This window comes from Coffea eugenioides, chromosome 3 (assembly GCF_003713205.1).
Source record: "Coffea eugenioides isolate CCC68of chromosome 3, Ceug_1.0, whole genome shotgun sequence".
Lineage (NCBI taxonomy): Eukaryota > Viridiplantae > Streptophyta > Magnoliopsida > Gentianales > Rubiaceae > Coffea > Coffea eugenioides.
Genome location: NC_040037.1, coordinates 3,934,757 through 3,957,261, shown reverse-complemented (window position 1 = coordinate 3,957,261; position 22,505 = coordinate 3,934,757). Strand labels below are relative to the sequence as shown.

The window sequence follows — 22,505 nt, the reverse complement described above, 5'->3', positions numbered from 1 at the left end:
ATAGGTGGAAAACAAGTCAAATTTCCTCGTACGTTTCAAGCAGGGTCCAAGGAAATGGAAAGGAAATTCCATTCGAGCCAAGAAAACTTGTGCAAAAAGGAAACTAGAGCTAGGGAAGGGTTCTGTTACCTCAGCGTAATTCCTAGGAAACTTCTGTATTCAATCCGCAATTGAAGGCATTTTTTTAAAACTTTTTCCGTAAACACACTTTTCAATCACTTTTTTACTTCTCATATAACAGTGACGGAGCCAAAACTTTTTTCTAGGGGGCCAAAATTTTTCCTAACAAAATTATCTTAATGTGTTATGTTCAAAATAATTTTCATCTATTTAAATATATGATATCTGAAAATCAAAATAATTTTCATCTATTCAAATATATGACATCTAAAAACATCAAATGTTAACATTAATTATAAAGGTATTTTTCTATTTTATAATATACAACATAGTCATAACAAAAATTAAGACAAGAAATAACATTTGATTAAATATTTTATAACATCACAAACCACCCAAGTTGCACATTATGATAAGATGCTCCAATACGTCACCTATGCAATATATATATATATAACTATGTAATATAAAACTGACTACTTTCATAGAAATAAATTCATCTATGATTAAATCAATGCTAAATTTTTCAATAACTTTCTTTTCTATGTAAACAATTAGGCAATCTTTCAATAAATTATCTTTGAGCTTATTTCGGAGCTTTTGTCTTGACTATCTTCATAATCAGAAATGCACATTCTGTAGTTGCAGTTGATATAGGAATAGGAGTGAGAACAAGTCTAATCAATTGGACTAAGTTGTATATATATATACCAATAAAGTGCTTATTTTTGTTTTAACCCATTGATAATTATGTATTAGGTCATTTTATTATAATATATCAAATTGGGTCAATTTACTATGGATCATAAAATCATATATTTAGGCTTTGAAAATTTCATAATAGAAACTAACATTGTAAAAAATTAAGGGGGTCAACTTTGTTTTACACATATATTTCGATATTATTAATTAAAATTTTCAAAACTTAGAGGGGGCTATGACCCCCCTCGGCCCCCCTTGGCTCCGTCATTGACATACATCAGATCGCTTTGATACAATTTTCAATAAAAACTTCAAAAAATAGCATTCTAAATGGCCCTAAACATATGACAGAGTTGTGATCTCAGACTTAACAAAAGCTGCCAAATTGTTTAAAGATAGTCAAAACGATAGCTTTGCATCCAAATTGTAATATGAGTCGCGCGTGTGTGTATATATATATATAATTTTTTTTTTGAGCCAATCAAAGTTGTGAAACTTTTTAAGAATCCTTGCTACTGCGACAGCTCCTACACGAATTCATCAAAGGCCAGTCGACAGCTATATTTGAAGAAGTCGTAATTAAGTTGCTACACATTCAAAGAAGTCATATTACAGTGCCTAATGATTCCAAGATGATTGGTCCCATTATGAGCAAGTAATTCCTTCGAGGCATCGGCAAAAATTACTTTAGTGCAAGAATTTGCAGCATTGTCATCCAGGAAGAAAAGAGGTCATTCACTACTACTTTTATTGTTGTCGTTGTTGTTTAAGGAAAATTTTGAACCTTATAAGGGGAGCAAAGAAAGTAAAAAAGAATTGAATTTTGCGAACAAGGAAAGGGATTTTTTTTCTGTAACAAATAAAAAGCTTGAAAGTTAGTAATGCCACCTTAATTACATAGTATGTTAATCAACCAGCAGAATTATACAGAGACTTCCGTATGTTGAGGCATGCAGATCCATGATGCATGACTCGTAGAAGCTGACGCTATATATATAGTGATGTTGTGACGAGGGGTATCGTACAAAGACAGCGACTTTTCTGCTGACGATGAAAACATAATAAGATTGGTGAAATCATTAATGTCTTATCCCCATAACAACTGCCAGGAACCAAAACTCAGGTTGACAAATAGCTACAGAACAGAAGAGAGAAGCCAAAAGAGACGATCACTAATTTGCTACATAAAAAATATATATACGAGGGAATGGACGAAACTTCGTCCATGTTTCCTCCTCAGTGGTGGTGATCAAACACGGTAAATTCGAAGGAAAGTGCTATTTCCTCTCTATCTCAAATATGTATAAATACAGGCAGTGACATCAATCTGATACTCAAGAATAAACTGACAACGTTCAAAACTACCTCTTTTTGTCCCCCACAAAAAAAAAAAAAAATCAATAATGAGCGACACTTCAGAAGCAAGTTTCAATGCTGTCGAGTCGCCACTACTTCCCACTCGAGCCCAGAAGAGGTGCCAAGTCCAGAAGAGGTGGCGAGTCATATCTATCACCGTCCGGAGCATCAGACGCTTCTCTTCTGTAAAAGAGGAAGTAGTAGTCAACGACGGAGTAGAGTTGACACCCATAGTTTTCGATGCCCAGAAGAGGTTGCGGGCATTTTGGACAACGCTCTATAGCATCAATGCCTTCTGTCGAGCAAAAGATATTGCACCTGGGAACCAAAGCGGGCTGTTGGACAATCCTTTACCATCTCCGTTTGATACAGTTATCGATGTTATGCCAGAACGCTTATCTGAGCCTACTCCCGTGAAAAAAATTGTTACACCAGAATGCCTATCTGAGCTTGCCCGCCACAAAAACATCGAGCAGCTTCATCAGCTTGGAGGCGTTCCAGGAGTTGCCTCATATCTCAAATCCGATGCTGAAAGCGGTATCCAAGGTGATGATGAGGAAATTGCACGTAGGCGCCATAACTTTGGTTCAAACACTATCCAGAAGCCAACTCCAAAAACTTTACCCATTGTGCTTGAGACCGTCAGAGATCCCATCATTATTATCCTACTTGTCTGTGCAACACTTTCAGTCTGTTTTGGTATAACACGTCATGGGCGGAGAGGATGGTCTGATGGGGGAAGCATATTTGTCGCTGTCATTCTTGTGATCATGGTGACTGCCACGAGTAACCTCTGGCCAAGAAGACAATTCTTTAAGCTATGGAAAGCTCGTGACAAATTCTCAGTCTCCGTCATCAGAAATGGGCAACAGATGCGCATCTCAGTGTTTGAAGCCGTTGTTGGGGATATTATTTGTTTGAAGACTGGAGACCAAGTTCCTGCTGATGGCTTATTCATAGATGGGAACCCTTTACAGGTGAACGAGTCATGCATCGCAGCTTGGAGGGAATCAGTCGAAATCAATGAAAGCTGTAATCCATTCTTTCTCTCTGGCACGAAGGTGATCAACGGTTCTGCTCGAATGCTTGTGACTGCAGTCGGCATCAACACAGAATGGGGGAAGATGCTGAGCTCAAAAAGCTATGATATTGAGGAAAGAACTCCATTACAAAGGAAGCTACGTGAGCTGACGATACAAATATCTAAAGTCGGTTTAATGGTTGCTTCCTTGGTGCTGGTAGTACTGCTTGTTCGTTACTTTGTCGGGAATATGCGGAATGAGGATGGAAAATCAGACTTCACTGCAGGGAAGACAAATATCCATGAAGTCTGCAATGATCTGATAGGGATCCTAGCCACCCCAGTTGCTATTGCTGCAACTGCCATCCCTGAAGGTTTGCTCCTAGCTGTCATGATAACCATTGCTTACTCAACCAACAGGATGGCATCTCAAAAGGCACTAGTAAGAAATCTTTCAGCCTGTGAAGCAGTTGGTTCCGCAGATGTAATCTGCACAGATGAAAGAGGAAGTCTTACCTTGAATCATCTGATAGTAAGCCAATTTTGTTTCGACAACAAGCTTCTCAATGCAGGAACTTCCTCAATCATCCCAAGAAATGTTCTTGGACTGCTCCGTGAAGGTATGCTTTTAAGAAGCACTGAAGCCTCATCAGGATCTCCCATTGAACTTTTTGAGAGTCAAGTTCACAGTACAATTCAGGCGTGGAGTGTCCAAGATATGGGAGTCAATGTTGAACAAGTTCGAGCAAATTGTGCCGTTCACAGTCCAGAAAGCTTCAATTCTGAGAACACTCAAAGTAGCATATGGATCAAGAGGAATACCAGTGATACTATTCATGTGCACCAGAAAGGCCAACCAAAAATCATACTGGCCACGTGCTCGCAATATTATGATGAAGATGGGATCGTCCAACCTATGTCTATTGATGCAAAAAGAAACTTGGAGCAAATATTTCAGAAGATGAAGTCTAATGGTCTCAGTTGCGTAGCTTTTGCACATAAAGAAGTGTCAGAAGAACATAGTGATGAAAACTCAGCTTTCATAGGGTGCCTAGGCTTGAAATGCCCATGTCGGCCAGAGGTACAAAAGGCTGTGATGGACTGCCGGGAAGCAGAAGTGGACATCAAACTGGTCACAAGAAATGATCTTCCCACTGCTAGAGCCATAGCCATTGAATGTGGTATTATTGATCCAACTCAAGATGAGACAACAGGAGAATTAGTGGACCGTCAAAGCTTGCAAAGTAATGCAGAAACAGAGATAAAAGAGAAATGTGGCACAATCCGTGTGATGGCACGAGCTTCTACTTTGGATAAACTTCACATGGTCCAAGGCTTGAAAGAGAGAGGCCACGTCGTTGCAGTTACTGGACATAGCATAGGGGACGCAACTGTGCTAAGGGAAGCTGATGCAGGTCTCTCTCTGGGAATTCAAGGGACTAGCCAAGCAAAGGAGAACTCGGATATTATCATTTTGGATGATAATTTTGTTTCTGTAGCCAGAGTATTGAGGTGGGGTAGAGGTATGTATCACAAAATCCAGATGTACGCACAGTTCCAACTTTCTGTTAGCATTGCTTGTCTTGTGATAGACTTCGTAACAGCAGTTTCTGCTAAAGAACCTCCAACTATCAATATTGTTGCAGCCATTTCATCAGGTAAAGTCCCATATGCAGCATTTCAAGTACTATGGGTGAAGTTGATAGTTGGTGCATTGGCTGCGCTTGCTATCACCATTGAGGAACCACCAGAAGAGCTCAGACAATTGCCACCAGTCAACCAGAAGCGTCCATTTATAACCAGCATCATGTGGAAGAATATAGTGGGACAAGCTGTCTATCCTATCATTGTTCTCCTGACCATACAGTTCAAAGGTCAATCAACCTTCAACCTGGATGCCAAAATAAAGGACACCATGATCTTCAACATCCTTGTTCTCTGGGAGATCTTTGTCATATTCAACACGAAAAGAGTTGAAGGAAACTTCTTCAAAGGGATACATAAAAGGAAAATGTTTTGGGGTGTAATCCTAGCGATAATTCTACTGCAGGTATTGATTGTGGAACTGTTAAAGGAGTTAGCAGATACAAAGCAACTGTCTTGGAAGCAATGGATTGTATGCATTGGAATTGCTGTCCTAGCTTGGCCAATTGGGTGGCTAGTCGAGAGGATAAAATATCCATTTTCTTCACATTTATAAGCTGCTGGAGTAAAACTCATATGGCCCATCTGATAAGTATTTATTAGCAAAGTTAATCTTCTGTAATTTCAACTGTTAGGTTGAGCTATCTGTAAATTTTTCTGCTATTTGCTTATCTTTAGTATCCTAGGTACGGAAACATAGTGGCTTAGAGACCTCAGTATAGCTTAACCAACCCTTTGCTGTTTTTTATACCACTTGAGAAAATAATCAGGAACAAATTTCATTAATGTCTGATATTTTTCATTTCTCATGCTCAATAATTGACGTTTTACAAATCAACACCACTGATGACATAGGTTTTGCTGTGTAGTCTATCATGTTCTACTAGAGGTGCTGTGGATTACACAGTAAACTGATATAATTAATGCATGTGGTGCATCTAGCACAGCAGTAGTCTAGAGTTGAAAGAGGAAACCAATTCCTCAAGATCTAAGTTAACTCCCAGATGCTAAGTCATAAAATACATGAAAGGAATGAAATAGTTAAATTTATATAAGCTTTCATATTTCTTTGCTTTATACGGACTGTAGAACAGGAACAATTCTGACACTCAATTGTCTCATGAAATTTACTAAGAAAGTTGGGTTAATGGAAATATATAGAACTTAAAAGAACTGATTGCAAGAAAGTAAACTACATTTTACAGAAAGAAGATAGACAGGGCAATATGTGCGTCCAAATAAGTGGGCAGAACAGGAAGATCATCGACTAGGATACTCTGAAAGTGGAAAAGAGTAATCATGAACCTTACAGCAACTCAAAATGGTAAATTTTTTAATATCAGAAGCTGCAGTTGTGGATTCATAAGTCCTATGCAATACAAGAGATTCTACTAAGGTTTTCCAACATCATCTTTCGCTTTTAGACATTTTGACATACCTTAATTGTGATCTTTATTCATTTTATTGACCAGTAGGTTTGAACTGTTTAGAACCAAGTTAACCAAGGTCTTCTATATTAAGGTAAAGACAGCCTGCGTCATTCAGTATCTTCTATATACCATTTTCATGAAGAAATTTGAACTCTTGGTGAATTCCGTTTCTTCTTTGGCTTTAACATGTGGAAACCTCACCTTTTCTTCATACATATCTAGGATTGATGTAACTTATTTGCTGACAGCAGAATCAGAGAAAAATGCCCTGCTGATGCTCCTCACAGAAAGCTTAAGAGGAACATAGGATGGATTGTAAACAAGTATCATATAAGGACAATTTGCTCCGTGCCATCTTATTGAAAAACCTATCCAAACTCACCTAGTTCAGGGCAGATTTAGAGTCAGGCACCAGATTCAGAGTCAGGCACCAGATTCAATTTGTAACGAAGACTGGTGAAGAAGTTAAACTGCCGTTGCAGTTGAAAACCATAAACGTCTAATCCGTCTAGTTCCACGGATTCATTAATTGATCTATGATCTTATTACCTAGACTAGATTACATACTGGTTATAAGAGAACCAAGTTCACAAGACACAAGTTCAAAGGTGCAGCCAACGTTTAACAGCCGTCCAATCCAACAAAATGTGCAAAAACCCAATTCATTCTCCTAAATTGATTTGGTTAACATGACAGCCTATGTATCGGAAAATATTCAAAAAAAAAATGCTGTAATGGAGCATAGATTGTTGACTAAGATAATTATCCTCAGTAAGTGAGGTTGTCCTATATCTAGCTGAATAGAAACATAACAGGGAAGTTTCAAAATCCGTCCAATGGAATAAGAATTTAGAAGCTTTCAACTACAGTAAATTTGTTCAGATGGGTTTTACCCACACTCCAAATGAAGCAAAAATCTCAAATTTCTTTCATTCATGCTTTATTACTCCCTGGTAGATATACTTTCTTCTGTTTGGAGTAGTTGTTTGACAATACAATACGTTATATAACATCTCTCCTTTTGGTTTAACTTTTGAGGCCAGGAAAGGAAGTCAACAAGGAGGCAATCTAGCATGCATTATACTACTAGCAGCTCTAGAGAACCCATCATAAACACAATCAATACATGCAATTCCAATTTCACACAAACCCAACAAATAGAACTGTAAATTGTCTTGGAATGCATGCATAATTTTGAGGCAGAGAGGGAAGAAACAAACATGTCTAACCTGAATTAAGCAAAGTAGCACCTCAACTGATCAATTTATTCAGTTCATACTTGCTTCACCTCTCTGCCCAGTAGTTAGTGAGCAAACATTTGTCATTTAATGTGTCTTAGGGAGACTGAGAGACGACTTGGGGCTCCGTTGACTTCCATTGACCTCCAAGTCTAGCTATTTTTGTTTTTTTTTATGTTTTAAGTAAGTATTATATACACTGACAATGTATACACCATCACCGTTTGATTCATAACATGTGTGCAAAAATTGAATTTTAAATTCAAATTTTGCGTAGTTATCATTTATCCAACATTAATAGTATATACCCCGTCAGTATATGAAAGATTAATCCTTTTTTTTTGTGTTAGTTTAATCGACATTGGACTTGATAGGCAGGACAGTCAAGACTCAATGATGCAATGAAATATAGCCAAAAACAACTGTTTGCAGGCAAAGAACAATAAGAAACGAAATTGCTCATGTAGTCCTTAAACTATGTTAGTAATGCCAAATTAATGTTCCCCTTTGACTGACATTATTGTTTACGAAAATGACCATACATTCCTCACTCATCCCCGATTATTAGTGTAAGGTTAGAGCATGGGAGCATCTAATCTAACCACCGCCGTTTACTTATCAAAGTTGAGGGGTATTTGCTATCGAAATCATCCTTAATTCTCCAGCAGCTCTTTGTCATATTAACACGAAAGATAATTCAAGAAAACGTCTTTAGAGAATTACATCAGAAGGAAAATTTTTTAAAATGTTATTGGAATGATAATTCTTTCTTCAGGTATTGACTGTAGAACTGATGAATAATTTTGCAGATACAGAGCAACTAACATGGAATGGAAGCAATGGACTAAAACATTAAACATAGTTGTTCTTCTTAACATTAACATGTTCTTCTTACACAATGTTAGTAATATCAATTTGACTGACTTTTTTTTTTTACGAAAATAATCATAGGTCTCTCACGTATCCATGAGTATTATAAGGTTAGAGTACGGAAGTACTATCGCATATTTCCTCTGAAAAGAGAAAAAATAAAATCTAACTGCTGCCGTTTACCTATGTGAAATTTCTGGGGTATTCGCTATCTGGTCATAGTTTAGGCGGGTAAACTGAAGAAATCCCATAATTTTTATACGTTTTCACTTCGACAATGATTTGTCAAAATTGGCCGTCAATTCAACATCGAGACCATCAAACACATTGATGCAACTTTTCTTCCAATTCTTGTCTGATTTAACTGATTCTGCACTGGCTGCATGAACTATGACGCAGTCCTGATCATCCAAGTTGTAGTAAAAGCTAATGCTATGAGATTTGTATGTTTTAACAAGCAATTCACAATCCATTTCTTCATTGACAGCACACACTTACACAACAGCACACGATGCATGTGCATGTTGCATTACAAGATATGAGGCGAAGTGTCCACTCTATTTAACAATGCCTCAGCAAGATTCACAATCCAGCTCCAGCAGAGTCTTTTCTAAATTCTCAAACCCGGACGTTGGAGATTTAGAGATTCAAGGTTTCTCCCAAACATCAAATAGTACATATTTACACAGCTCATTTTATCAAGCTGGGACAGGTACAGGTAGTTTTCCATTCTCAGAGAGGGTTAGACTCTCGTAATAATCAAACCAAGACTTGCCAGCCACCAGGGCACATAAATCCATCTGGGGGGTTCTCCCTGTTCTTTGCAAGTGTTCGCATCTGATAAAGGCACGTATACTGTTAGATACACACACACAAAAGGAAGCCAGAAGCAGAAATTGTTCTAGCAATATTTGCCTCTTAGAGAAATCGATTCAGGTGGTTAAATAGAACGATCAACAAATGGAAAAGATCGAAATAATATACAGAAAGAATAGGTAAAATAATACCACATGGATGATACCTTGGTCCCGGATATAAAAAGAAAATCTTGTGGCCTTGATGGATCAAAGAATGCCATTTTACTCTGAGTTTTATCATATGCAGCCACCTGCAGTAAAAGCCAACTAATTAATATCCAAATGACTACTTTAATTCCCTTTTTGGTTAGAGTTTGATATTTAGCTTCTGAAAGATAATCAGAAGAAGACAGTTTATTTACCCGGAAAGGCAGGATGCTCAGCCGCTCCAGTCCAGGAGCCATGCTCAGTACCTTCTTCCCATGATCTGCATCATACAAATCTCTTTTCTCCAGTGGATGGCCCATGCCAGCAGGGTCTCGACCCACAATATAAAAGTTAGCACCAGCATTGATGCGAGCCTTTGCATGCCATTGTACCTCAGTTGGTCCAGCATAGTGCATTGGTGATGGAAATATAGATACCACAGTGGTCTCTGGATCAAGAACACCATCTTCAAGCACCTACAAGAATAAAGAATCCAAATCAGGATGCAAATGAGGTTTGATTTCAATCACAGAAGTGGATTCATATGAAACAGCCACCAAGTTCAACAAAATCCTTGCAGTAGATTGGTTAGCTTTTATTGTTTTTATGTTATTCTCCTGATTCACAGGATGAGACCAGCCAATGCCCAGAAGGCATCGCAAAGTGAACATATCTGATGAAAATTGCCATGTTATCACTTGGACATTATAGACTTCCAAATCCATCAATGGAAAACAAGCGAGTAAAATTCTTCATCATGAGTCACATGGTCTGACATAAGGAAACTATTTTTTAACAAACTCATTGCAGGTCAAATTGTAAAGCTATACAAACCTTCTCATGTTGTTTCATCCTCCAACTAAGTGGAACATCATCAGCCTTGGTGTAACCTCCAAGTGGATGAAGCAGAAGTATAGGATTCTTATATCCCATCTCCAGAAGCCGGCGGCGTGTATCAGTCATTAATAGAGCGTGACCGTTATGGACAGGATTTCTAAGTTGAAAAGCAAACACGGCATCAGCATTGCGCTTTGTAAATTCCTCACGTAGTTCTGATGGAGAGAGGCGGAACCGGTCAAGACCATCATTATACTTCACCGGTTCAATAACCTCCAAATCACCGCCAATCAGCCAGTTTCCAGCATTGGTAATGGTTTCCTCAACATAAGGTAAGCCAGGGGCAGTGGTTCCCCATGTTCTTGCTATACGTTCTTCTTTATTGTGCTTGTAAATCTCAATGCTGCAATTGTACGATATCATAGATGAGAAATTAAAATACCAGGCAAGTCATAAACTTTGAGATATATTCAGGACAGCAGGAAATAGGTGATATCTTCTCTATTAATCTATTTGGTTAGATTTGGAAGCTTGGAAATTGGCAAATCTAACTTTGGAGAAGAAGAAGAAAAAGAAGCCGAAGATAGGCATCAAACCACAAGAATCACAATTAACAGGAGAAGTACAGTATAAACCACCATTAAGTGTAAGATAGACATCAAGTAAGAAGTACAATCCCACCATATATGGATTACAGCACTGCATAAAACAGGAACAGGTACTTGCAATACCCATTCCTGTCAAAACTTCGAAACTTATATACTTTGCCTCTGTCTCCTTAAATCATATGTGAAGACTTACACTATCCAATTTGGTAATCATGCTTAGATATATTGTAGCCCATTATCCAGTAAGCCGAACACGGATGAGTGCTCTATATATATATATATATATATAGTTGCTTGTGCAAACAGTTTGAAGCATGAAATGTTGTTAGTTGCACATCCCTCCAATATGAGAAATCAGTATGAGCTCAACAAATCAGCTATCAATGTAATCAAAAAATTTTCAGCTAATTGCTTTTTATAACTTTGATAGCAACAGATTCTACCAAAAGGGGCCAAGTTTAGGAAAATACAGTACTTCCAAAAAGTGGTTGAGCAAAGTAGCATGGGAGGATTCATAAAGTATTTGATATACAAGTTGTGACATCTTATAGGGCTCTGCCACAAACAGGTTTGCTATTCCATTTTAAAAGTACTAAAATTCTATTTCCAGAAATGGGACTCATCTTGTCTTGTGTCCTTTCACTAACACAGAGCGCCGAAAGCATGTAAAAAGAATGCCATAGAGAACCCTATTCAAACAAAGAATGGTGGTTCAAGAGGGACGAGAAAAAGTAACATACCCATGCATGCAAAATGAATTTACGTATTATTTAAAGTGCAATATTTTTTAGAAGACCAGCCAACTTGCGTGTCCTTTTCAAGAGCAGCAAAAAGGTGAATTTTATGAAAAACTGGTGCCGAAGGATAAGTAAAAGGCCATTCAAAGTGAAAGCAATCTTAATTGCAACAAACACGCTACCACGTTGGTCAAAAATACCAATGAATCCATATAAAAGATGTATGTTCCTGCAAAACCTATTTAATTAGAAATGAACCCATCAGGCATTTTTCTAGTGTATGGATCCTAAACATTCGCCGAAAGACGACTGAATTATTGATAATTATTAAAGCTACGGTGTTTAGTCCTAATAAAACAAATATTTTGGTGCTGAAGGCTAGCTACCTCATGCCCTGGTTAGAAGACACACTAAGCCTCTTTCTAGATTTTGCTATGTAATTTATGCATGCCATGTAACCATTCTGCATAAGCTTTTCTCTAAAACTCATCTCAGGCAGATGTTTTATTTCTTTACTAGTGTTCATGAAAACACAGGTCTCCAAATACCCACATGAACGAAACAAAGTGACACTAAACTCCATCAGTGAATTGGGATCACCAGTTATTTCATTTTGACAATCCCAGAAAACAATTTGGAAGTACCCATTCCTGTTTACCACATATCACCAACTAAATTTCAAAATTAGTCAGAAAAGAAAAGAGTAATATAAGTATTAGACATTTTTCTGTTTATACAACCAGCAGATTTCCAAAAGCATAAACCAGCTAATTTCCTAAAACCAAAGAACAAATATGAAAATAATTCCCACCTGCATGGTTTCACATGTGAAGTACTAATGTTACACTCACAAGAAATTAATTTCATAAAAGAAAAAAAAAAAAAAAAAAAAAAAAAAACTTTAGCTTCTTTTCTACTCCAACGAGCTTGAATTAACTAAACATAGCTGTCACGATTTTCATGACAGAATATCTATCAAAATCTTTACCCATTCCTGCTTACCACATATCACCAACTAAATTTCAAAATTAGTCAGAAAAGAAAGAGTAATATAAGTATTAGACATTTTTCTGTTTATACAACCAGTAAATTTCCTAAAACATAAACCAGCTAACTTCCTAAAACCAAAGAACAAATATGGAAATAATTCCCACCTGCATGGTTTCACATGTGAAGTACTAATGTTACACTCACAAGAAATTGATTTCATAAAATAAAAAAATTAAAAAAAAAATCTTTAGCTTCTTTTCTACTCCAACGAACTTGAATTAACTAAACATAGCTGTCACGATTGTCATGACAGAAAATCTTTCCATTAGTAACCCAACTTCTTTTTTTGTAGTTAAACATCAAGATTCCAATTTTTATTGTAAACAGTCCTCTTTTATCACGCCGTCAACCACCCAAAAGAAAAAAAAAGCCTCACATAATTGATTTGACAGCAAATGAGATAGGCTAAAATCAACAACAACCCATTAAAAGTCAAGTAATTGATTGAAAGCCAATGAGATTAGCTAAAATCAATAAAAACCGGATAATGTTAAAACAAAACTAATCACCAGATACATACACTCTCTCAAACAATCATACAGAATAAAATGACGAAAATGTCCTTACTCTTTCAAAATGGCAATTGGATTGTTCTGATCATCCAAAAGCGCCACGGAGCTCTCCTGACCGATCCTCTGCTTCTGAGAATCATCGATGGCGAGCACGATTGGCACCGACATGTTAACGACTGAGCCGTCACCGAGTCGGAGCGAGTTAAAATGAAGAGTTTGGAGGAACTCAGACTCTCTCATAAAGCCCTTCAATGGGCTGGCCCAGCCTTCGCTGAGCACATGAACCCATTGGAGGTCAATAGTCGAGAGCCTAATCGACGGCAAACCCAAAGCTTGCCCTTTTCTGGCGTCTTTATGAGACTCCTCAACGAAGAGCTCAACCAGTTTTCCACCATCCGGCTCGATCAACCCGCAAGAAACCCGAGCTTTTAAACGGGTTTTGGAGGTGGGGCGGCTGGGAAGAGTGAAAGTGAGGGGTGGGATGAAAAGGGTTTTCTGGGTTTTCGGCAAAGATGGTGATGGAGTCGGGGTTTTGAGGAAAAGAGAGGCCATTGTCGCCATTGAAATGGGGATAAAAAGCTCTCTCCTTTTCCCTCAGTTGGGTGTCTCTGGGTTGGCAGTCTGGGTTTTGTTATAATATTGGAGGGAGAGGGAAGGAATGGAGGGTACTTCGGGAAAAGAAAGATCTTGGTTGGAGTGGGGTAAATTTGTAGTTTGAGAGGGGAAGAGGGATTCTCTGGGCAATGAAGTTTAGGCTTGTGTATATGAAGCAGGGGTGTTTTGGGAAAAAAAATTTGAGGGATAGTGAGGGGTGATAATGGTGGTGGCTTTAATACTAATCTAATTCTTGCCAAACCGAAGAATGGTTTCTTTATGGAAGAGGAAGACAAGCACTGAGTTGGAAGTTTTGGAGGGATTTACGTTGGACTTATAATAAGAAAGTTTTGGGATAAAGTTATGGGAAGATTCTGAGAGGATGAACCTGGACACTGCTGTGTTTGTTTGAATGGTCTCCTGAATTATGGCTCCTAAACGTGTTAATGGTCAATTAATTAATCACGTTCTTTAATTGAAGATGTGTGATTTCATCCATAAAATTACCATGCTTATAAATTTTGCAGAAAAAGACTTCAAAAGGATCTCATTTTGATTTCTTTTTGTTGTGTTCATTTTGATTTCTTTGTGTTTTTTTTTTTGACCTTGGTATTGTGTGAGCGTTTGTTATGGCGTGCACATCACAAAGATTCAAGAATTGTGGAAGAAACCAATGCAGGTACCTGCTGGTACTAAACAATTCTTTCTTTGTAGTAATAATAATAATAATGTGCTTTAGGCAAAACGACAAAAGATTTCTTTCTTTTTTTTTTTTTTTTAAAAAAAAGGCACTAGTGCTAAAGATATCATCAAAGTAATAGTAGTAGTACTTCTTTCTTAATCCTATTAGAGAAATCCATTTAAAATGCAAAAGCATCCAATACGAATCTCCTAAGTTTCTCGGTTAGATATTGATTTCGTATGTAGAAATATTTTACATACAACTTCTCCAAAAATGGAGCTCAACAAGGAAGATCTTTGCCTTGTTTGAATTGCAATTTTTTGGAGTTTCTATAGAAAATATACTGCAACAATTTGATATATATATATACATATATATGAGATTAAAAGGTAATTAAGAAATGTGTTCACGAAAAATGTAGAAATTTTTTGGAGTTTCTATAGAAAATATACTGCAGCAATTTGATATATATATATATATATACATATATATGAGGTAAAAAGGTGATTAAGAAATGTGTTCACGAAAAATGTAGAAATTTTTTGGAGTTTCTATAGAAAATATACTGCAGCAATTTGATATATATATATATATATATATATATGAGGTAAAAAGATAATTAAGAAATGGGTTCACGAAAAATGTAGAAATTTTTTGGAGTTTCTATAGAAAATATGCTGCAGCAATTTGATACATATATATATGAGGTAAAAAGATAATTAAGAAATGTGTTTACGAAAAATGTAGAAAACATGTCACAAGCTAAAGGATTTTCTAATGCATTCAAAACAAAAACATAAAAATAAAATGAATAGAGGCAGATGAAAATAGAAGAAATTCTCAGAAAAAATTCGATAAAAATAAACAAATAGATAAATATCAAAATTTATAGACCGACCCCCCTTAATTTACTTTTTCAATCAATAAAAAAAACCTTGCATATAATAGAACCCACAGTTTGAAAGTAAAAAAAACAAACCTAGGGCACGAAACTAAATAGATCTACTTGACTTATCACAATGAATTATATTTGTTCGATACACTGTTGTCGATATAAATGTTGCGAAAAGAATATATGAAAAAAATACAATAAATTCAATTGACAGTTAATATACAAACTGATCAAATCGTTGGATTGACACTGCATATCTAAATAATTCTATTCTACACGTGTAAATGAGAAAATAAATAAGGACATGGTGAAAAAGTCCCTGATTTATTTAATACTCACCAATCAAAAATGTATTCAATAAAAAATAAAATAAGTAGAATAAGCAAACTTACCTCGATCCCCTCTTTCTTTGTTATAAGACTTTGTGGAATATGGGAAAACAATGAAAAATAGATTCAAGCTAAAGGATTTTCACACATGGCAGACCAAACATGGCAATCATATCACAAACACTATTGGGATTCTGATGAGAACACAAGATTGGATGAAATTGACAAAGGCCATTCAAAGGAAGCATTGATTGAACTTTCGATTGGAACAAATTCTCTAAACTATCTGTTGTAACCTAAAAATTCCTCTTATGTCTTGTCCTTTTTAAGGGATAATTTCAGAAACCTCCCCTGAGGTTTCTGACAGTTTCACTCCCCTCCCCTGTGGTTTCTGAAATTCCACAAACCTCCCCTAAAACTTGATAGGCAATGCCAAAATAGACCCAATTTAAAAATACAAACAATAAAAAATTAGTATCTGGAGAGAGAAACAAGTGTATACCACAAATGCCCTCATTATCTTGGGTTAGAGAGCTAATCTGATGTGAAGAATTGGGAGGGAATTTAAGAAGAATGAAACTTGGGGGGTGTAAGTGAGACCAATCAACAGACAAGCACACAACGTCAGGGGAGGTTTTAGTGGAGGGTTCTTACTTCTGGTTATTAGATTAGTGGAGCAATGCTCTTTCCAAAGTGTTCATAGTGTACAAAACAAGATTTAGAGCAGTTCATTCATGTAGAAAGCTATGATGAACATTGAGTGTCAGGAATTAAAACAACTGAGCAGAAAATCTCTCTTGTTTTCTTTACTTCAGCCATTCAGCAATGCTGTCAATCCACTGGTCACTGAAGCCTTAAGAGTAGGAGAAACTGAATCACTTCCCAGAAATACATCAAAAAGAGCTAATATCACATTTGTTGACTCAGTAGTTGCATCAACACCAGAAGGCAACCCATCACTCGATACAGAAACCTACAGATTTTTTAAGAGAGTCAAGCTGATATGTTTACAAGAAAGAAAATAGCACAGTAGAAGCTTAAGACTAAGAAGAAAAGAGGAAACACATCTTTAGCAAAAAGCCATCAGCATATAAAGAAATGCAGGAAAATTGAATTTTACTACATGCAACTTACAAGCATTTTGGTAGAGTCCGGCCAAGTCAAGAAGATAATGGTACCCTTATTAAGAGGCCTTCCTTGAAACAGAGTACTAAATGTAGAAAGAGCAGCGGTATCAACTGGAGCAGGCGATTTAATTCTTGGAGAGATGGCTTCATCTAAGGCATCCCAAAACGTTTTACCATCCACATCTCTCACCAGAACAATTTGCAGAGATTTTTCCAAAGGAGCTGCAGTTTCCAATCAATATTAGCTTCTTAATTTACTTTTCCCTCTCCTCTCTTTCCTTGTTCAATCAGATTTGATAAATGCAAACAGTTTTATCCTAGTGAAATTGACTGATTCACATATAGCCCAGCAGCATACACCTTGACACCAATGATTGCAAAAACTCTCTCCCTGTATCCTGACATTATTGCAATAAATTTAATATTTGCAGAAGATAATTTTTTCAATCAGCAGCTACAATCCCAAATTGAATGGAATCATTTCAAAGTTCAAGCAGCAAGCTCCTTAATTTGCACTAAAAGGATGTTTGAGAAACTGACCAGTTCCAGTTACAGTTATGACTTTTTTTTGGTCCAAACTAAAAACTTTATTACAATTGTAGTCGTTACCCATGGCATTCAATCAACACCATTCCAATGAGTTCGGCCGGAAGCCACCCTCCAGATAACATACAGAGCCTACAATTCTATACAAAGCCCAAGGACCCATAGAACAGAAGTGACACAATGAACACAGTCAGCTCGAAATTGCTATTCCAACTCTAACCACTAAGTACGCCAAGAGTTAAAGTTCTCCTATCCACTCGTAATGTCAACTTCAAATACATTTAAATTGTAATACATCAACAGCAGCACACTTTCGCAACTACTGCTACCTCAAAGTTGATCCATTATCTTAGCTAGCCCTAATTGGGCTTTGATCAAAATGCATAAGCAACAACGATACTAAGCATGCCTGATAATTCGAAGTAATTCAATTTTTGAATAAGGGAAAAAATGGAAAATTACCTGAAAAACAGGGATGCTGAGGGGCTCAATGCAGATAGGGCAATCCAATACATCCGGGTCAGTAAGGGTAACAGAAATGGGCCCATCTCTATTGCCGTCACCGTTTACCTCAGGCTGCGGCTGCAGAATCCGGTCGTCTTCCTCCTGATCATCGTCGTCGTCTTCGTCATCGTCTTCTTCTTCCTGGTCTTCGTACTCAGACCCTTCTTCCTCGGCTTCAATTAATGTTTGGAGGGGGTCCAGTTCCAGTTAATGTTTGGGAGTCCAGTAAGTTTCTTGCTTCTATATGCACAGATTTTTTTCAAGCTGTTATGTCAATCAGATCAAGATCATGGCGCCTAAGTTTGGCTCCATTTCACTACACTCCCTTTTCTATTTTGGTTGTTAGGACTCTAATTTATGGTTAATTACATTAATTATGTTTATAACTAACTTAACTAATAACTTTCAGATAATCACGAAATATTAGCAAAATTGTAAGGGTCTTTAAGTCTTTTTGGCACCAATGATGTAAGAAATGGGACCTCACCATCTGACAAGGGAGGTTTGTGAAATTTCAGAAACCACAGGGGAGGGGAGTGAAACTGTCAGAAACCTCAGGGGAGGTTTCTGAAATTATCCCCCTTTTTAAAGTAACAGTACTATAATAAATGGTTTTTTTTATTCAAATGGGTGATTTAGTGATGGATGTGATAGCGTAGCTTTTTTTTGGTCCGTTGCTGTTCCCCATTTCCACGAGTCTTCTTCGTGCAGGAAAATGGCACTAATCCATGACGTATTAACCTCTCTCATCGATGCTTAACATCTTCCATTATGAATCTAACCCGAATTCCATCCCTGTTCAGTGGCGGCAACAAGCGGAAGGGAAGACAAACTTTTCGTGTTCGTAACACATAGCATATCTAAACTCAAACTTTGCTCAGTCACCCAAAAAGACAAAGAGTTAGGAAAACCAAAATAACTTTAATTATTTAGTTGGCCGACTCGGGCAGTCAAAGAGGGTTGTGATTTTTTTTTTTTTGTTCACTCTAAATACGAATTGCAGTACTTTTCGATATCCAATTCCATGTCCTTAATAACCACCAGTGTTCAATGCACACACTAATGTGTGTGCAACTAATAGAAAAAATATTTATAAGTTTTTTTTGAGTATATTTACTAAAATCATTTTCATAAAATTGGTTTTATATTTTGACAATACGAATGTAGAAAATTCACCAAAATAAAATGTACAAAAAATAGTTATCTAATAGCATTGAAGACTTTGGTTAACATTATCTAATAGAGGATTAGAACTGCATGAAATGAGTAATGAGTACATTGAAGACTTTGGTTTACATTTTTTGAGAAATAAAAAATATTTTTGGATATCTAAAATCCAAATGCACCTTCTATATTGTAATTACATTTAATATTCCTTTAAGTTGACCATAATTACAAGAAAAGGGCAGATTTTTTAAATTATGTACATCCGTTTTAGCATTTCTGCATTACACTTCATCAACAAGTGATTTTTTCTATAATTTGATTTTTACTAATTCCTGGATTTATGACAAAAATTTTGGGAAATATTGCAGCAATTGCACCGTAATTGTTGGTTAAAACTTTGGACCATGGACCATTAGTGGGCAACCTAAAAGTCATTATATGGAGAGGTTGGCCCGTGTTCTGGTTGGATCATCCCATTTTCTCAATATTTGGGCTAGGCGTGTTTTTCAACCATGGTGAAGACCTGTTTGGGCTTTTGGGCCATAACTATTAGCTAAACTATGGAAGATGTTCTTTTAGGCCACATGGGCTGCATCTATTTTCTGTACTATTTAGGAACATACCCTCCAGCCCCCAAAAAAAACCCAAAAAAAAAATTCCGGGTTAGAGAACAAAATCAAAAGAGAAATGGAGGAAGGTTGGATTGAGTGATAAAAAGGGGAGGAATTGTAAACGAGAGATTCTGAATTTAAAACCTCCTGTTTATTAAAAAAAAAAGAGTAAACCAAAAAATTCTTAAAATTGCAATGTTAGTGGTTCAACTCTTAAATTTTTTGTGTTCTTCTTTCTCCTTTATAAGGTTTAGAGTTTCTCTTTGAACCCAAAAAAAAAAAAAAACCATTCTTACATTTTTTGAACTTATTTTTGTCCTACTTTTTTTTTCATGAGGTTTATAGTGCTATAGCAAGGTGAAATGATGTTCAATAAAAGTTAATTAATAAGGGAGAGAATATGTAAGCTGAAGAAATTTCGTACGTTGCCCGTATCTAAGCCCTAAGGTCCACCAAAGATATTCTCTCTCTTCTCTAATACAGTGGCAAGAAATTAGCCAAAAAATAATAAAATAAATAAAACTTGCATTATATGATCACAAATTTTTTTTTTTTTTGAAGTATAACTGAGAGAGTCACTCCTTCCTCCTAAATCACCCAACTCATCCCTCTCGCATGATCATAGGTTGAACCAACTTTTAGATGCAATTCTTCTCGAATTATTCCTCTGAATTTTACTCTTATTGTTGCTAAAGCTGCACTCTAATTTTTGTCTTTTCCTACGATATTAGTAGGATCGCCGTCTAACACAAAAAATTAATAGAAATGGTGGTACAATTATTATTTTGCCACAATACACAAAGAAAGCATAATCATTTTAGCTTGGAGAGCAAAAGATTACGACTGGAAGCTATGCCTTTTCCGAGTGATAATGATGATTGCCTAGAACCATATGTTCATGGTACGCAGTCGGCTCCACCTCCTCCAAAGATTGAAATCGAAAGATAATGAGTTATTTCCTCGTCTGATAATGAAAAGTTGTCAAGCTCCACAATTAAAGCTTAGGTTTAATCAACTTTCCGACTTCGGTAGAGATTGTCTAATCGAAAGCTTTTGGAATAGCTTTAACATGGCCAGTGACAAGCAGAATGATCAAGGGAAATCATGATGACTTCATGATTTTAGCTTTCTTCGTTCTAATGATACTCCCATCAACTTCCATGGTTTTGTGCCTCTTAGCTTTTCGAATTGGAACCTAGCCACAACTGTTTGTTGATCGAATCAAATTAAAGCATCGAGTCCCATCCATCTCCCCACGTCAAAATAATCATAATGATACATCAAGATCTAGCATTCTAGCCCCTGCATGCAGGGTTTCACTTATTGACGATATTCCTAAAAATGATTGACAAATTTCATCACATTTATTTTTCTTAGTCATTCATTTCCTTTTTCATTGCAACAACGCTCTTAATTGAATCTAAAATGGTAAGTTACCATTTTAGATTCAACTGAGGTGCGAGTTTGTGAGAGACAATTTGCATGTAGATATGCTACAAATTACCGGTAGTTCTTTGATAGCCAGGTATGTATGTACATTGGTATTTTTTATGATTCACGTATGTGGTATTGAAAGTCGAATTGTGTATCATCCATACGTATTTAAACAGGTGCACGGGAACCTTTCACTGGCTGGAAAGTGAGCAATGCCTCTCTTTGCTTAAATGAAGTATTATTAGGATAAAGGCACCAAAGATATGTTTAACCATCAAATATGTATAAAACTATAAATTACTTCTATGCATCTGTGGTTTTCGAGTGTCGATCCCACTTAGTGATGCTTTTTGATTAGTGAAACTAGATATTTGATGAAGAACCTATCCATCATGGTATTGTCTATTCACATCATTATGATCTGTTGATAGCATGTAAATATAGGCAAGTGGTGAAGAAAATTTATTTACGTTACTCTTTGGCTGTATTACAAGTATTTTAGTATCAAGTATTCTTCATGAGCATAAGCAAAGAAGTTTATTACGAAACATACTAATGAAGATAAAAACATATTTTTTTTGTTTTTCAATATGTTTAGAGGCATTGGTATTAGGGCTACAAATAAATAAAGTCGCTTGCAAGTTGACTCGATCAAAGTTCGACGCGAATTTGGTCAACATCGAGTTCAAGTCCAGTATAGAGAAACTTAATTCGTTAACTCGCTAATCGGTTCAAATAACATATATATATATATATATATATATATATATATAATTTTAATAGTAAAATTACACATATATATATCCATAATATTTTTATTATTTATTAAAGAAAAATGAATATTTTATTCATTTTTTTCAAAGATAAAATAATAATTATTTTTTTAACTCAAGTAGGCTTGAACTCGAGTTCAATTAGACTCAAATTTGAGGTTGAGTTCGAAATCAGTTTTACATTGAAAATTCATCGAGTTCAATTTTGGTAAAATTGAGTCGATTTTGGCTTGATTAGACCAAAATTCAATTCGACTCGTTTGCAACTCCAGTTGATATAGTGACTATAGTTAAAACTCCAATACTTATAGATCTTGGATTCAAATCTTCTTCCCCCATCTCCACTTCTTACGCCTTACGTACCCCCTACTAGAAAGAAAAATTTTAAAAAAATATTCTTAGGCTAATCTTCAACTTAATTATTTTATTTTACATTAGCTTCAATTATATTACTTGAATGACATACTGAACATAATTAGTTCATTATATGAATATGTTAATCACTTATACAATTGAATTATGAGTAATCTTCAGTGACAAATAAACTGTTCTAGTGACATCGCGTGATCATTCAATTCTAGCCAAACAGAGTATAATTGCTGTAGCATTAGAGTCTTACCACATTCTTAATGTGCTAAACAACTCATATTCCAATAATATGTCTCGTGGCCTAATCTAGATCACAAACCAAACTAGTGTAATTCTTCAAAAAAAAAA

General features: G+C 36.2%; 2 protein-coding genes across 2 annotated transcripts; one reads left to right on the top strand and one right to left on the bottom strand.

Annotated features, from left to right (window-relative positions):
• The first annotated feature begins 1,975 nt into the window (after nucleotides 1-1,975).
• Nucleotides 1,976-5,855, top strand: LOC113764747 (putative calcium-transporting ATPase 13, plasma membrane-type). The gene has a single exon (XM_027308725.1). It carries the CDS (start codon nucleotides 2,226-2,228, stop codon nucleotides 5,397-5,399), a length of 3,174 nt encoding a protein of 1,057 aa, XP_027164526.1. The 5' UTR covers nucleotides 1,976-2,225; the 3' UTR covers nucleotides 5,400-5,855.
• A 2,966-nt stretch (nucleotides 5,856-8,821) lies between these two features.
• LOC113764749 (ATP sulfurylase 1, chloroplastic) lies at nucleotides 8,822-13,972 on the bottom strand. Its single transcript, XM_027308727.1, is given in 6 exon segments — nucleotides 8,822-9,142; nucleotides 9,144-9,218; nucleotides 9,403-9,489; nucleotides 9,601-9,861; nucleotides 10,220-10,625; nucleotides 13,185-13,972. Coding segments are annotated over 6 exon segments (1,398 nt in total). The 5' UTR covers nucleotides 13,691-13,972; the 3' UTR covers nucleotides 8,822-9,079.
• Between the last annotated feature and the right edge of the window lie 8,533 nt (nucleotides 13,973-22,505).